General features: G+C 54.0%; 1 protein-coding gene across 2 annotated transcripts; it reads right to left on the bottom strand.

The window, feature by feature from the left end:
- Nucleotides 1-2959: 2959 nt before the first annotated feature.
- ZNF574 (zinc finger protein 574) lies at nucleotides 2960-8644 on the bottom strand. Of its 2 annotated transcripts, none has more exons than XM_040252670.1 (2): nucleotides 8444-8644; nucleotides 2960-5922 (listed from the first exon to the last, which is right to left on the bottom strand). In XM_040252670.1, the coding sequence occupies exons 1-2, from the start codon at nucleotides 8619-8621 to the stop codon at nucleotides 3212-3214; spliced, it is 2889 nt and encodes a 962-aa protein (XP_040108604.1). In that variant the 5' UTR covers nucleotides 8622-8644; the 3' UTR covers nucleotides 2960-3211. The 2 variants fall into 2 exon arrangements, with proteins under 2 accessions (XP_040108604.1, XP_040108605.1); XM_040252671.1 differs by having other exon boundaries at nucleotides 8339-8476.
- Nucleotides 8645-12879: the final 4235 nt, after the last annotated feature.

Below are 12879 nucleotides of genomic sequence, written 5' to 3'. Positions count from 1 at the left end.
TGCCCGTGTGATGCAAACAAAAGAAATAAATCTTATGCCATTTTATAGATATGTGACCTTCAGTATGTGAGCTTCAACGTCGGCATCTATTACACAGGGACAATATGTAGCCTGTGGTGGTGGTAAGGATTCAAGATGATCTCCAGCAGACAGACTTCGATAAATGAGTACTATGAGAAAATCAGGAAGTCAGCAGTTCCCTACTTCCATCCACAGAGGACTTAAGAGCCCATTTAAGAAGAGTTGATTTTGAAGTTGTCTGGTGATACAAGATACACACCTGACTTCTTTTTCAGAATGACATTAGTGCTCTCACTCAATTTTTGTGCCTGTCATTCAGCAGGAATGACTTGTTTCACACACCAGACCATGGGCTGATCCCTAAGATCTCGCCGCTGAAAATCGTCAGTGGGTGGTCTCACTGTCCTCAGGTCTTCCTGCCATCTCTACCCTCTGATGTATGCCTGACACAGAGGTGCTGGGATTCTGCAAAACTCAACAGCGATGGATAGGGGAACAGGAGAAAGGAAAAGAGTAAGAGACGGTTTGATCATTTTGAAAGAGAGGAAGTATTAACACTTTGGGAATTCCCTGATGGTCCAGTGGTTAGGACTCTGTGCTCTGCGCTCCCACTGCAGGGAGGCACAGGTCCCATCCCTGGTAAGGGAACTAGAATCCCGCAGACAACATGGTGCAGCCAACAAATTAAAAATTATCAGCACTGCACTGTTTCGGCAAGACAGAAAAGTGCTTCTCCAGCTCTCAAGCCAAGTAAGTAGGGATGGGAGAGTGGCACGTTGGGCTGGAAGACTGGTCTTTTGTCCCAGTCCTCTGCCTGTAGGGGGATGCAGTCAGAACCATGTAGGCCTGAAAGGACTCTGTCTCCCAGGCCAGTCTGTGACAGTTGGAGAGGCACATGCAAGGGCACTCCAGAGCTGAACTCGGCGGCATCCACCTGTGGCCCCCAAATGTGCTCAACTGTTCTAAGCAGCCTCCCCTGCACAGCCATTCTTGGGCCTCACACACCTTGAAGAACACACTATCACTAGAGGATCACCATTCTGTTCCTTTGAGCGCTCTGCTGAAGCACCTTCTATATCTGAAAAATCTAGCAACGCAAGGTTCTCTGTGGGGTCTTCAAGCCACCACCACCAAAATTGCTGTGTTCAAAATGCAGATTCCTAGGTCTCGAGACAAGCTGCTGTATCCAAATCTCTGGGGAAATTCCCAAACAAAAAGGTCAAGAGCCTTTGCCTATCCAACTCAAACTCCAGCATCCAACAAGGGTTTGATTAATACATCCTCTTTAGGACCATGGTCCAACTAAAGACTCTGGAAGTTTCAGTGGGGTAAACAATGATTCTTGTTAATAAACGTTTGTGCACATAAACTTTTCTCAAGAAGGGAGTCTTGAAAAGTTCTCACTAGAGGCTCTAGAAAGGAACCACAATAGAGGGTGACCCCTGCCCCCGGCACTGTCACAGAGCTTGCTTCTCTGCTGAAAGTATCTTTATTGTAGAGTCAACCAGAACCCTTAGGGTTTTTCCCTCCATTCCTGTCCCTTGATTCAGCCTGACTTTTATCTGGTTTTGCAAAGAGAAATCCTCTAATTGTTCTAAGTATTTATTTGACATGACTTTCTCAATTTACAGCTCTTCTTGAAAGCAAGCAGTCTGAGAATGAATCTTTACTTGTGGATGAAGGGGCTCTGGTATGCTGGGCTAAGATGGTTCTAGTCCTTTCTGTAGGGTATGGGGTTACTAAAAGATGGAGCCCACAATCAACACGCTCTGGTCGAAAACAACAGCTTAACAGATAAGTGCTGTTCTTCATTAGGAGCTTTCAAGATCTCAAAGGGCTGGGAGCTTTACCTTTTTAAAAAAATGAAGCCTAAGCCTAAACCCCAGTGCCCACAGAGGGCTACAGGATTGCTGAAGGGAGTCAATCAAGAGCAATGGAGAGGCTGAGAGGGCAGCTCTTAGGCCTCCCTTTCCACTGGTCTCAGTGCAAAGAGCTCCCTTTACCTCTCATTCCCTAGGGTTCCAATAAGAATCCTAACAGAAAGACTGGAGTAACCCTGGGGGTGGGGCTCTTAGAGACAAAAACTAGCATAGAAGCCAGGCACTTCCAGTCACACACTCACCATCTCTTCTCCACCGCCCTCCCCCTCAAGGATGTAGAAAGCAGAAGAATGTAGAGAAAGCACAGAGGCAATTAAGTCAAATGAAACTACGCTGAAATTCAAGCTCTGCCCTGTGTGGGTTGAATGACCTTGGGTAAGTCTCACTACTTTTGACTTCAGATTCCTTTCCTACAAAATGTTCTCTTCACAGGACCAGGGTGAAGATTCCAAAAAATGTAGGAAAACACTTGAGACAAATTAGGCATTCAAACATCAGCCAGCCACCCCAACCATCTCTCCCGCCACAACAAGCAACTGTTGGCTAACTCCAGGTGGGTGTCAGAGCACTTTCCTACCCCCAGAAACTGTTCATCTTCTCCAGCCCCACAGCTGGATCTTGTCCCAGAAACCACCTCCTCCACTGCCCCTGAGGTCATACCTTTCCAAGACGTGCGTTTGCCCTCAGGGGTCCATGGTGAGAACACCAGATGGCCTTGGAGGAGACCGCTCACATCAGGCCAGAGCAGGGGCGACAGCATGGTAAGAACAACCTGGAGACTTTCCTAAAGGTTCCTGCCCCACAGCAGAAACAGCTTCAAGTTTTTCCATGGGGCTTTGGGGACCTCTAGTGGTCAGAGAACCACACTGCCCCTACCTATGACCAGAGGGAAGTCCCTGCTCCAAGAGCCCAGGGACTCCAAGTCCTCCTCTTGGGTTCTGCGTTCCCGTTTACTGAGCTCCACTGCTTGCCAGGCTCTGCTCTAGGCGCTGGGGATGCAGCCATGACAAGTCAGACCCAAGTTCCACTATCCCATAGTCAGGCCAGACAAAAGCACGTAAATGTCCAACTCAGTCTTTATTGACTGCTTTACCTTGGGGCCACCAGTGCTAACAGTTGTGGGGGGGCCCACCTTTATTCAGGTCAAGGACCCTAGAGCACCCCCCTCAGAAGACAACAAATCCAGTTACAGAACTTACATGGCAGCTGGGAGGAGTGGAAAGGGGCACAGTATGTACAGAGACCTAAGGGGACGGTGGAGGTTCTTCAGCAACCGGGCCTGGTGGTGCTGAAGAGGGAAACAAGGTGCGTCAGCCACTGATCTGGACCCCCTCGGCCTCAGCCAGAGGGTAGATCTCGATGGCCTCCACCAGGGGCAGAGCCTCCACTGCAGTCTCCATCACAGCCAGGCCGACAGCGGCTTCAGCCTCTGCCAGCTGCTGCCTCACAGCTGCCTGGTGCTGCTGCTGGTGGGTCTTGCGGTGCTTCCACAGGTTGGAGAAGGAGCGGTAGCTCTTGCCGCAGTCGGGGCACGAGTAGGGCCGTTCACCCGTGTGGATGCGGCGATGTTCTGCCAAGCGCATGGAGATGGCGAAGGCCTTGCCACACACTTCACAGGCGAACGGCCGCTCGCCGGTGTGCAGGCGGCGGTGGTCCTTCAGGTGGGTGCTCTGGCGGAAGGCCTTGCCACAGTCCGGACAGGGGTATGGCCGCTCGCCGGTGTGGATGCGCCGGTGCACCTGCAGCGACGTCTCCGTGCTGAACAGCTTCTTGCACTCGCTGCACTCCAGGCCGCGACGTCGGGCGGGGGCTGCAGGGGTGGCGGGGGCCGCGCTCCCGAGGGGCGGCGGGGAGGCAATGGGTGTGCGCGCAGCCCGCGGGGCCCGAGGGGCTGGGGGCTCCTTAGCCAGGACCTCGCCTGGCCCAGCTGCCGCGTGGGCAGCCTCGTGCGCCTGCAGCCGAGCGGCCGAGCCCACCTTCTTGCCACACGTGCCGCACTCGAAGCGCCGCGGGGCCTGGGCGGCAGCAGCTGCACAGCGGTGCTCCCGCAGGCGCAGCGAGGAGGGGAAGGCAGCGCCACAGGACGAGCAGCGGTGGGGCTGGCGGCCAGCGTGGGCCACCAGCTGGTGCACCTCCAGCAGCCGGCGCAGCAAGAAGGAGCGGGGGCACTCGCGACACTTGTAGGGGTACTCGCCCGTGTGGTGGTAGCGGTGCATGAGCAGGCGGTAGGGCCGGTGGAAGCGCACCCCGCACTCCTGGCAGCGGTACGGGAAGTGCTGGGCGTGCACCAGCCGGTGCTGCCGCAGCGTGGAGCTCTGGGTGAAGGCCTTGCCGCAGTCCCCACAGCGGTAGGGCCGCTCCCCGGTGTGGGTGAGGCGGTGGCGGGCCAGGTTGGCGGGAGAGTTGAAGGGCTTGGAGCAGTCCGGGCAGGGGAAGGGCCGCTCGCCCGTGTGCGTGCGCAGGTGGTTACGCACGTGCGACTTCTTCTTGAACATCTTGCCGCAGATGCTACACTTATGGCGCCGTTCCAGCCGGTGCACAAAACGCTGGTGCCGGGTCAGCTGCAGCGCCTTGCCAAACTCGCGACTGCAGAGGAGGCAGCGGTAGGTGCCTGGGGCGGTGGGCTCGGCTGAGCTCTCCTCGGCCACGGGGGGCTCCGGGGCCTCCGGCTCTCCAGTCTCTGCTGGGGCTGGCTCAGGAAAGCCAAGGACGGGCTCCTCTGGGGGGACTGGTGTTGTGGGCAGAGGGACACCCCCAACCCCGTGGGTACGCCGGTGATAAAGGAATTTGGTGAGGTTGACAAAGGTCTTTCCACACGGACACGAATGCAGAGGATTGGGGGTGTGGGCTCGCCGGTGGGCCAGGAGGAGGGCCTCCGTGCCAAAGGCCAGGCCACAGTCCACGCACAGGAAATGAGACTCACTGCTGTGGTCTCCAAGGTGCTGGTCCAGACTGGAAGGGCTGGGGAAGACTCGACTGCACAGGGGGCACTTGAAGACACCCTCCCGGTGACTCCGCAGGTGCTGCTGTAGCTGGTGAGGTGAGAGAAAGAGCTGGTCACAGGCTGAGCAAAAGAGCTCCTGGGTGGCTGCCCCGCCTGGCTCTCCACTGTTGTTCCTCCGCGCCCTGCGCCCCCGGCGATCGCGCCCGAGGGCTTCCCCGTTGCGCAGCTCATAACTGTGGTCAGAGGAGGGCACGGGCTCAGGCTGAGACACAGGCACCTCCACCGGCGCTGGGGTCAGAGTCTCCTGCTGCAAGACGGGCTCCTCAGACTCCGGGGCAGGAGCAGGGAAGTGGGTGGCCTGATGCTCCAGGAAGTCAGCTGGCAGCTGGAAGAGCTGCGAGCACTCCGAACACTTGTAGAGGAGCAGCTCCACCTCGGTCACCACCTCAGTGGTGGTGGCAGCGGCAGACGGGACAGCTGCCCCTTCCCCCCCCTCTTCTGCTTTGCGGTACGAGTGCTCCACAGCCACGCGGGTCTGGCCCACAGGGGACCCCACGACAACTGGAGACCCCAGGACAACTGGAGTCGGAGGCTTGGTGGGAGTGGCCCGGAGGTGCGTCTGCCGGTGGTTCAGCCAGAGCTCCTGGCTGGCAAAGAGAGCCTTGCAATCCACACACTCATAGTGGATGGTACTGGAGCTCAGGGCAGGCGCCTTGGGTGCTGGCTCAGCTGGCACTGCCTCCTGGGGTGCCATCATCTTCAGGTGCAGCTCCTGGTGCTCCAGGAGCTGGCTGGGTGACATGAGCAGCTGCCCACACTCCAAGCACTGGTACTGGCTCTCCTGGACGAGGGTCTGATAGAGGCCCGTGCCAGAAGCTGCCTCTGCAGCCACAGTGACTCCGGGGTCAGCCACACCCACCAGCTCAAAGTGCTGCTGGGGCACGTGGGAGTTCTGATGCATGAGCACCTCCTCCAGGGATCCATAGAGCTGGTTGCACTCGGAGCAGACATAGCGGTGCTCAATGTACAGGACCGTTTCCTCTGACTCCTCAGTCATGACGGTGGCAACACCCTGGGCTGGGGGATGTGGGGACAGATCACATCTAAGTCACTGCTTCCTCAGTCCTTCCCACAGACAACTCTTTCCCTTTATCATTCCTCTACCAAAACCCTAGATGTATTTCCCCCTCTAACTTTTTGCTTCCATTATTTCTACCCCCACCTCACTCCCTAACAACCCTTCCTCTCCGGAACACACAAGAACACCAAGCACAAAACCTTTCCCCCCGTCCCTTCCCAGTCAATCTACCTAAATCTCATCTCTGAATCAACTCGCATTAAATTCCCACCACCAGATCCTTGCAACCTGTTGACTCTTCATTCTCCTGATGCACAGCTGGCCCAAGGCCCCAACCTACCACACAGGAACCTCTTCAGTCAGTGCTTCCTCTACTGACTCCTTACCAACACACTACCCCATCCCTACCCCACATGCCCAGGAGAGTCCTCACACCGGCATGGACCACCCACTTCTCACAGCTCGCTCCTCCTCTGCTTCCACCCCCAGGTTCTCTCTCTCTTTACACCCCAACCACTCAGACTGTCCCAATGCCCGGCCACTTTCAGCACCTTTTCATGGTTCAACCCCGCTCCTCTGCACATAGCCCATCACCCACTAACCTTCTCCCTTTGGTGTCCAGGTTCCTCACATCAATAAACTTTTCTCACATTGGCCTAACCCATCTCCACACCGACGTTGCCCACCTTAACCACTTTCCCACGACTCCCAGGTCCCTCTCTTCAAATTACTTAACTCCCTCTACACATTAAGGCCCTTGCCCACAACCCTAATAGCCTACCCAGAACTTCTGGACTCATTTTCACAAAAGACAGCCCGAACTTTCTCCACACTTAGACCCCTCCCACCACCCTAACTCATTCTCCAGAGCACCCAGACACTCTTCGCATTAATCCTCTACCTCTTCTGTGCACTGAGACCTCATCCACAATTCTAAGTCCCTCTGGGGTACCCAGCCCCCTCTTCGTACTGACTTAAGCCCCCCTTCTTCATAGACAACCACCCTGGACAATTGAGGGATTCCCAGAACCTCTCTCCACATATTCTTCTTCGCAAGAAAGACCCTTCCCATCCTAACTTATTCTTGGGATACCCAGATCCTTCTTTAAAAAAGACCCACCCTCACCCTAATCCTTCCAGGGACAGACCCCCCCCCCCACACACACACATTACTAATCTAACCTTTTCTTCCTCGCAGAAAGACCCCATTCCTCCCACCCTAACCCATTCTAGGGACGCCCAGACACCCTTCTTCCTATCAATCTAAGCCCCTCTTATCCACAGAAAGACCCAACCCCACCCTAACCCACTGCAGGGATGCTCAGATCCCCTCTTGATACCCAAATTCCTCTTTTCTGCAAAAAGATCCCACACATACTCTATCCAATCCAAGAATATCCAGACTACTCTTCATAATGGCTTAGATTCCTTTCCCACATACTCCTCCCACTGTCCAACTCTCATTAAGAATACCTAAACCTTGCATCAGCACCCTAACCCTGACAACCAGCCAGATCCTCCTTCCTAACAACCCAAGCCCCTCTCATCAGCCTATTAACCCTGGGGCTACCCAGACCCCCTGTCCCACCCTAGACACACAGATCACTCTCACCACCCTAAAGTCCTCCAGGGACGCCCAATTCCTACTCTTCACCTTGACCTAATTCCTGTAGTTTCCAAAAAGACTACTTCTCAAGTTATTCGATAAACAAGAAGACCACACTTTCATATAACATAAAACTTCTTTACACAGAGACCCATTCTCAGGTCTCAACCCATTCCAAGAGTGCTCAACGCTCCCCACTCGTCCTCACTCCCCACATACTTTGGTTTAACTCTTCACATTAATGTAACTCATCCCCATCCTTCACACTGGGACCTCCACCTCGCCCTAGATCTCCCTTCTAGGCATATCCATTTCCTGGTACCTTTTCACACTTAAGACCTAACTCATGAGCCCAACTCTCCAGCCATAACTAAATTTTCGCTTTACGTCAATTTAACCACCTCCGTTCTCACGGCCGGAACCCCTCCCGGGGCACCCAGCTGTCCTCTAACCGTCCAGCCTTCGTCCTGGGTTGTCCCACAGCCAAGCCCTTAGCCGCGCACTCCCTGGAGCCTTAGAGACCCTCCCGGGGACACTCGAACGCCTCCCTTCGCACCCAAGTCCCCGATAGCGCCCAGCCCGAGCCCCGTCCCTCCTCACTCAGCCCTTCCCACGACTCCTCGCCCCCTTCCCACCCGCCGCCCCGGCCCGGTCTCCCGCGCACCCTGCGGGCCGTTGGTACCGCTCCGCCCCACCTCCCGGCGCGCGGCCCCGCTCCGGTCCTCAGTGCGCAGGCGAGGTGGCGAGAGAAGGCCGCACGGGCAGGGTGTGGAGCCCGACCGGCCCTCCACGCGCCCGCTCGCACGTACCCGCCTCCGCCGTCTCGCACGCCCCGGGGCCGGACCCGGACCCGGGCCGCAGCTCCCCTTGCGCGGCCACCCTACCACTGCGCCCTCTCTAGCTCCCGCCGTCACCTCTCGCCTGCTCCGCAGCCTCGCTCTCGCCCCCGATCGCCCGCAGCAACGCCCCGCCCACCTTCCTCCTTGGACGCCGCGCGGATGGCGAGTACGCCCAATCGTCGTCCGTCTGGCCTCTGCCGTTGGGCCAATCGACGCTCACGTCTCCGAGCCCTGGACCAATAGTATCGGGCATTGGGCTCTCTCCGCAGCACCCAACCAATCCTCCAGCGACGTTTTCTCACTGGCCCGCCCCCGACTGATAGGGCCCGCCTCCTTACGCCCTCTGAAGGATGTTCCTCCTCCACCTCCTCCTCGACCCCTCTTGACGGCTCGAGAAGGGAGGGCGGCGCGATGACGTCAGGTGGCGGAGCGACGCTTCTGGCGCCATCTTGGGGCCGCTGGGCGGGAGGCGGGTCGTTCTCCAAGGGGAAAGTAGGGGAAGTTGAGGCACAAACACCAGGAGGGCGGCGGAGGCGGGGAGCTGAGGCTTAGGAATCCCTGAAGAGCGAAGGGAGAGAGCGAAGCTCTGGTCAGCGCGAAGAGGAAGCTGTAACACTAACTGCATGGAAGGAGAAAAAGAGGAAATCAAGGCTCTAGACTTACTTTGTTAGAGAAGAATAAAGGCAGAAAGAAAGAAGGGAAGAAAAACCGAGGGACCCTTGAGGGAAGGGGGAGGAAGAAATGTCGGAGGAAAAGCACGGATAGGGAGTCTGAGCGAGCAAGAAAGATCTGAAGGATAAGGGAGGAAATGGAAGTTGGAAGGAGAAACAGTAAAACCCAGGAGGGGCATTTGTTTTGTTTCCTATCGTGAATATTTAATAAGCGGCTGCAATATGCCAAGTCAAGGTTAATCTTTGTAGGGATAGAGAAGGAACAGGAAAAGTGTGTGCCCTCCTGGATTTTAATTTCTGAGAATATAAAAGTTATCAGGTTCAGGGCTTCCCTGGTGGCTCATCCAGGGGTTAAGAATCCGCCTGCCAGTGCAGGAGGCACCCGTTGCATTCCTGATCTGAGAATATCCCACATGCATAGGGGCAGGTAGACCAGAGGACAATAACTACTGAGCCTGTGCTCTGACTCAAGAGAAGCTACCACAAAGAGACGCCTGTGTACCGCAAATAGGGAGTAGCCCCTGCTCCCTACAACTAGAGAAAGCCCACATATAGCAAGGCCAAGTGCAGCCAAAAATAAATATTTTAAGAAAAGATCTGTAGACAGCCAGTGACAGTAGTTGTAAAAATAAAGCAGAGGGACAGAGGACATGGACTGATCTTGGATGGCAGGGAGGGTCTCTCTGAGGTCGCTGAGGAATGACAGGAAGGAAACTGCTGTGGGAGTGGGGAAGGTACCCAGATGGATCCTCATTTTTCCCCAAACCCCTTTCAACTCAGGCTCTGGTCCAGGAGACTTTCAAAGTAAACCAAGTCCAGGACAGTGACATTCCTGCCTTCATTATCAAGGCTTTCAGAGCTAGGAGAGAGGAGATGGCAATGGGAATCTCCCAGGCCCCTTCTCTCCCTGCCATGATATCCCTAGGCTTCCTCTAGCCCAGGCCAGAGGTCTGAATTCCTACCTTTTGGGAAATCTCATATACTGAAGAGTCACTAAGGTCTCAGGCCAGGCCAGCTAGTTCTGGCAGTTCCATGTGTAGGGGGTAGATGACCTGAAAGACAGCCAGGGTGAGAACCTGAAGCTGGTGACCCTATAGTGTCTGGACTGTATTCCACTTTCTTCTAGGGTGCTCTTTTTCCAGGCTGATGGCCCAGAAGCTCAGGAAGGCTGGAATCCCCATATGTTTGAGGAGCTCTGGACTACTGACATCCCCTTATGGATGGCCCTCAGGGCCTTGGAAGCAAGTTGCCGCCCACCCAGCCCTGCAGTTGCCAGAGCTGCTCTACTCCCCAAGGACAGGAGGGGACCTGCAAGAGATTCAGTTGTTCTAATTGCTTCCCCTCCCCCCATGGCTAAATGTCCACCAACAGGTGAATGGATAAAGAAGATGTGGTATATATACACAATGGAATACTACTCAGCCATAAAATATGAAACAATGTAAATTTGCAGCAATATGTATGGAATTAGAGTTTATCATAGTAAGTCAACTAAGAGGAAGACAAATGCCATATGATATAACTTATACATAGAATCTAAAACATGACACAACAGAAGATATCCATGAAGCAAACAGGCTCACAGATACAGAGAACAGACCTGTGGTTGCCAAGCAGGTGGGGTGGGGGAGTGAAAGATTGGGAGCCTGGAATTAGCAGATAAAAACTATTATATATAGGATGGATAAGCAACAAGGACCTACTGTATAGCACAGGGAATTCCATTCAATAGCCTGTGATAAACCATAATGGAAAAAAATATGAGGGGACTTCCCTGGTAGGCCAGGGGTTAAGATCTGCCTTCCAATGCAGGGGATGCAGGTTCAATCCCTGGTCAGGGAGTTAAGATCCCACACACCTTGGGGCATCTAAGCCCATGCACCACAACTATAGAGTCCATACACTGCAAATGAAAGATCCTGCATGCTGCAACTAAAACCCAACATAGCCAAATATATAATAATAAAATGTTAAGGATATTAAAGCATATATATGTATATCTGAATCACTTTGCTGTACAGAAAAAATTAACATTGTAAATCAACTTCAAAAAAGTTAGTCTAAGAGTTATTTTTATTAGGATCTCAAGTGCTTCCTTTTTAAAACAATTTTGGCTGTGCAGCATGCAGGAACTTAGTTATCAACGTAGGGATAGAACTAATACCCCATGCATTAGAAGCATTGAGCCTTAACCACTAGACCACTAGGGAAGTCCCTATGCTCCGTGCTTTCCGTGCATTTTCCGACATAATCCTCTCAATAACTCTAGAAAGGAGGAACTAATGTTCTCACTCTAGAGAGAAAGCGAGGCTCGGAGAAATTAAATAACATGTCTCATCATTAGGAAGAGACCCAACCAGAATTCTAACCCAGGAGTTCACTCCAAGATCTACACTCTTAGCTCCCACTCAGGTGGGACATCCAAAGCATCATACCAAATGGATGAATGCATTGCACGCATGCTAAGTCACTTCAGTTGTGTCTGACTCTGCCACCCTATTTGAGCCCATCCCCATCTCTGAACCAATCCCTGTGGCCAGGATGATGTGGTTCTTTGATCCTGGGTCAGGAATCAATCAGTCCTGGGAACCATATGGTTCTCTGAGGGAAAGTTCAAGTTCTGCCTTGGGGATGGGCACTGGCCAGGTGAAAACAAGACTCTGTCCGCCTCCCAGCCTGGAGATACATGCATGTATAAGGAGAAAGAAAAGGGAATAAAGAGAGCCAGTTAATGCAACAGAGGAACAGTGTTTGGGGTGTAGAGCGTAGAGGGAACCTTGGCTGTGGATTCAGGGTAGAAGGGATGTTGGATGAACCCTAGGTGGTGGTTGTTTAGACACTAAGTCGTATCAGACTCTTGTGATCCTATGGACTGTAGCCCACCAGGCTCCTCTGTCCATGGCATTTCCCAGGCAAGATACTGGAGTGGGTTGCCATGCACCTCCTCCAGGGGATCATCCCGAACCAGGACTCGAACCAACGTCTCTTACATCTCCTGCATTGGCAGGTGAGTTCTTTACCACTAGCGCCATCTGGAAAGTCCAGATGAATGCATTATTGCCTTCAGGGTGAAATCATCAGGGGCAGGAACCAGATAACCTGGAAGCTAGACTCAGCCTTTGGGGTTCCATGCTCTTGGGCAGATTCTCACTCTTGCAGAGGCCTCCTTTCCCCACTTGAAAACGGAAGGGTCCAGCTTGACTTATCTTTCTGCTTATACCTTCAGCTTGGAATTCCCAGTTTATCTGGATTGACTAGGTCCCTTCACTTCAGATGATGCAGGAGTAAGCTGAGGCCCGCATCAGTTCTTCTGGAGGTGGTGGCACAGGACTAGGGTGTCTGGGACAGGATCAGCTTAAAGAGAATACCATTCTGTGCTGGGATCCCTGCATAAGCAACGGCCTGGAGGCCACTGTAAATCCGGGCTTTCAGACCTAGCTGGAGCTGAGAGTGGGTGTTGGGGCTTCCTTAAATCCTGTGGGGAGGGGTATGCAAAGTCAGAGGTCCTTCAGGGTCAAATATACGTGTCAGATGTATGTTGGGGTCACCCCATATGCCAGCTGCAGAGGGACTTATGTGCCAGGCCGGTGTGAGAGTTGCCACGTGCCAACTGTGTGCCTTCTTGCGAGGCATGCAGTCACGTGTGCTGGGGGCTGCACGTGAGTGCTTTAGTGTCTCCTCCCCATCACGAGCATTGGGGGTGGTGGTGAGTCACGGACTCAGCCTTCAGCACCAACTGTCATGTTCCTTCCCCCCAAATTTCACCCCCCACCCAGCCGTGCACCACCCACCCCCACTCCTGCTTCTCTCTGCCATCCCCCTGCCCTGCTCAGCTCTCTC

This window comes from Oryx dammah, unplaced genomic scaffold (assembly GCF_014754425.2).
Source record: "Oryx dammah isolate SB20612 unplaced genomic scaffold, SCBI_Odam_1.1 HiC_scaffold_13, whole genome shotgun sequence".
NCBI classification, from domain to species: domain Eukaryota; kingdom Metazoa; phylum Chordata; class Mammalia; order Artiodactyla; family Bovidae; genus Oryx; species Oryx dammah.
Note: the sequence above shows the minus strand (reverse complement) of the source record. Positions and strands in the feature narration are given on the sequence as shown.

Excerpts from the sequence above, each read along its gene's own strand:
- ZNF574 (XM_040252670.1), bottom strand. The coding sequence starts at position 8,621 with ATGCCCGATACTATTGGTCCAGGGCTCGGAGACGTGAGCGTCGATTGG. Across the intron at positions 5,923-8,443 it reads GGCTGCGGAGCAGGCGAGAG|CCCAGGGTGTTGCCACCGTC; the intron begins GTGACGGCGGGA and ends CACATCCCCCAG.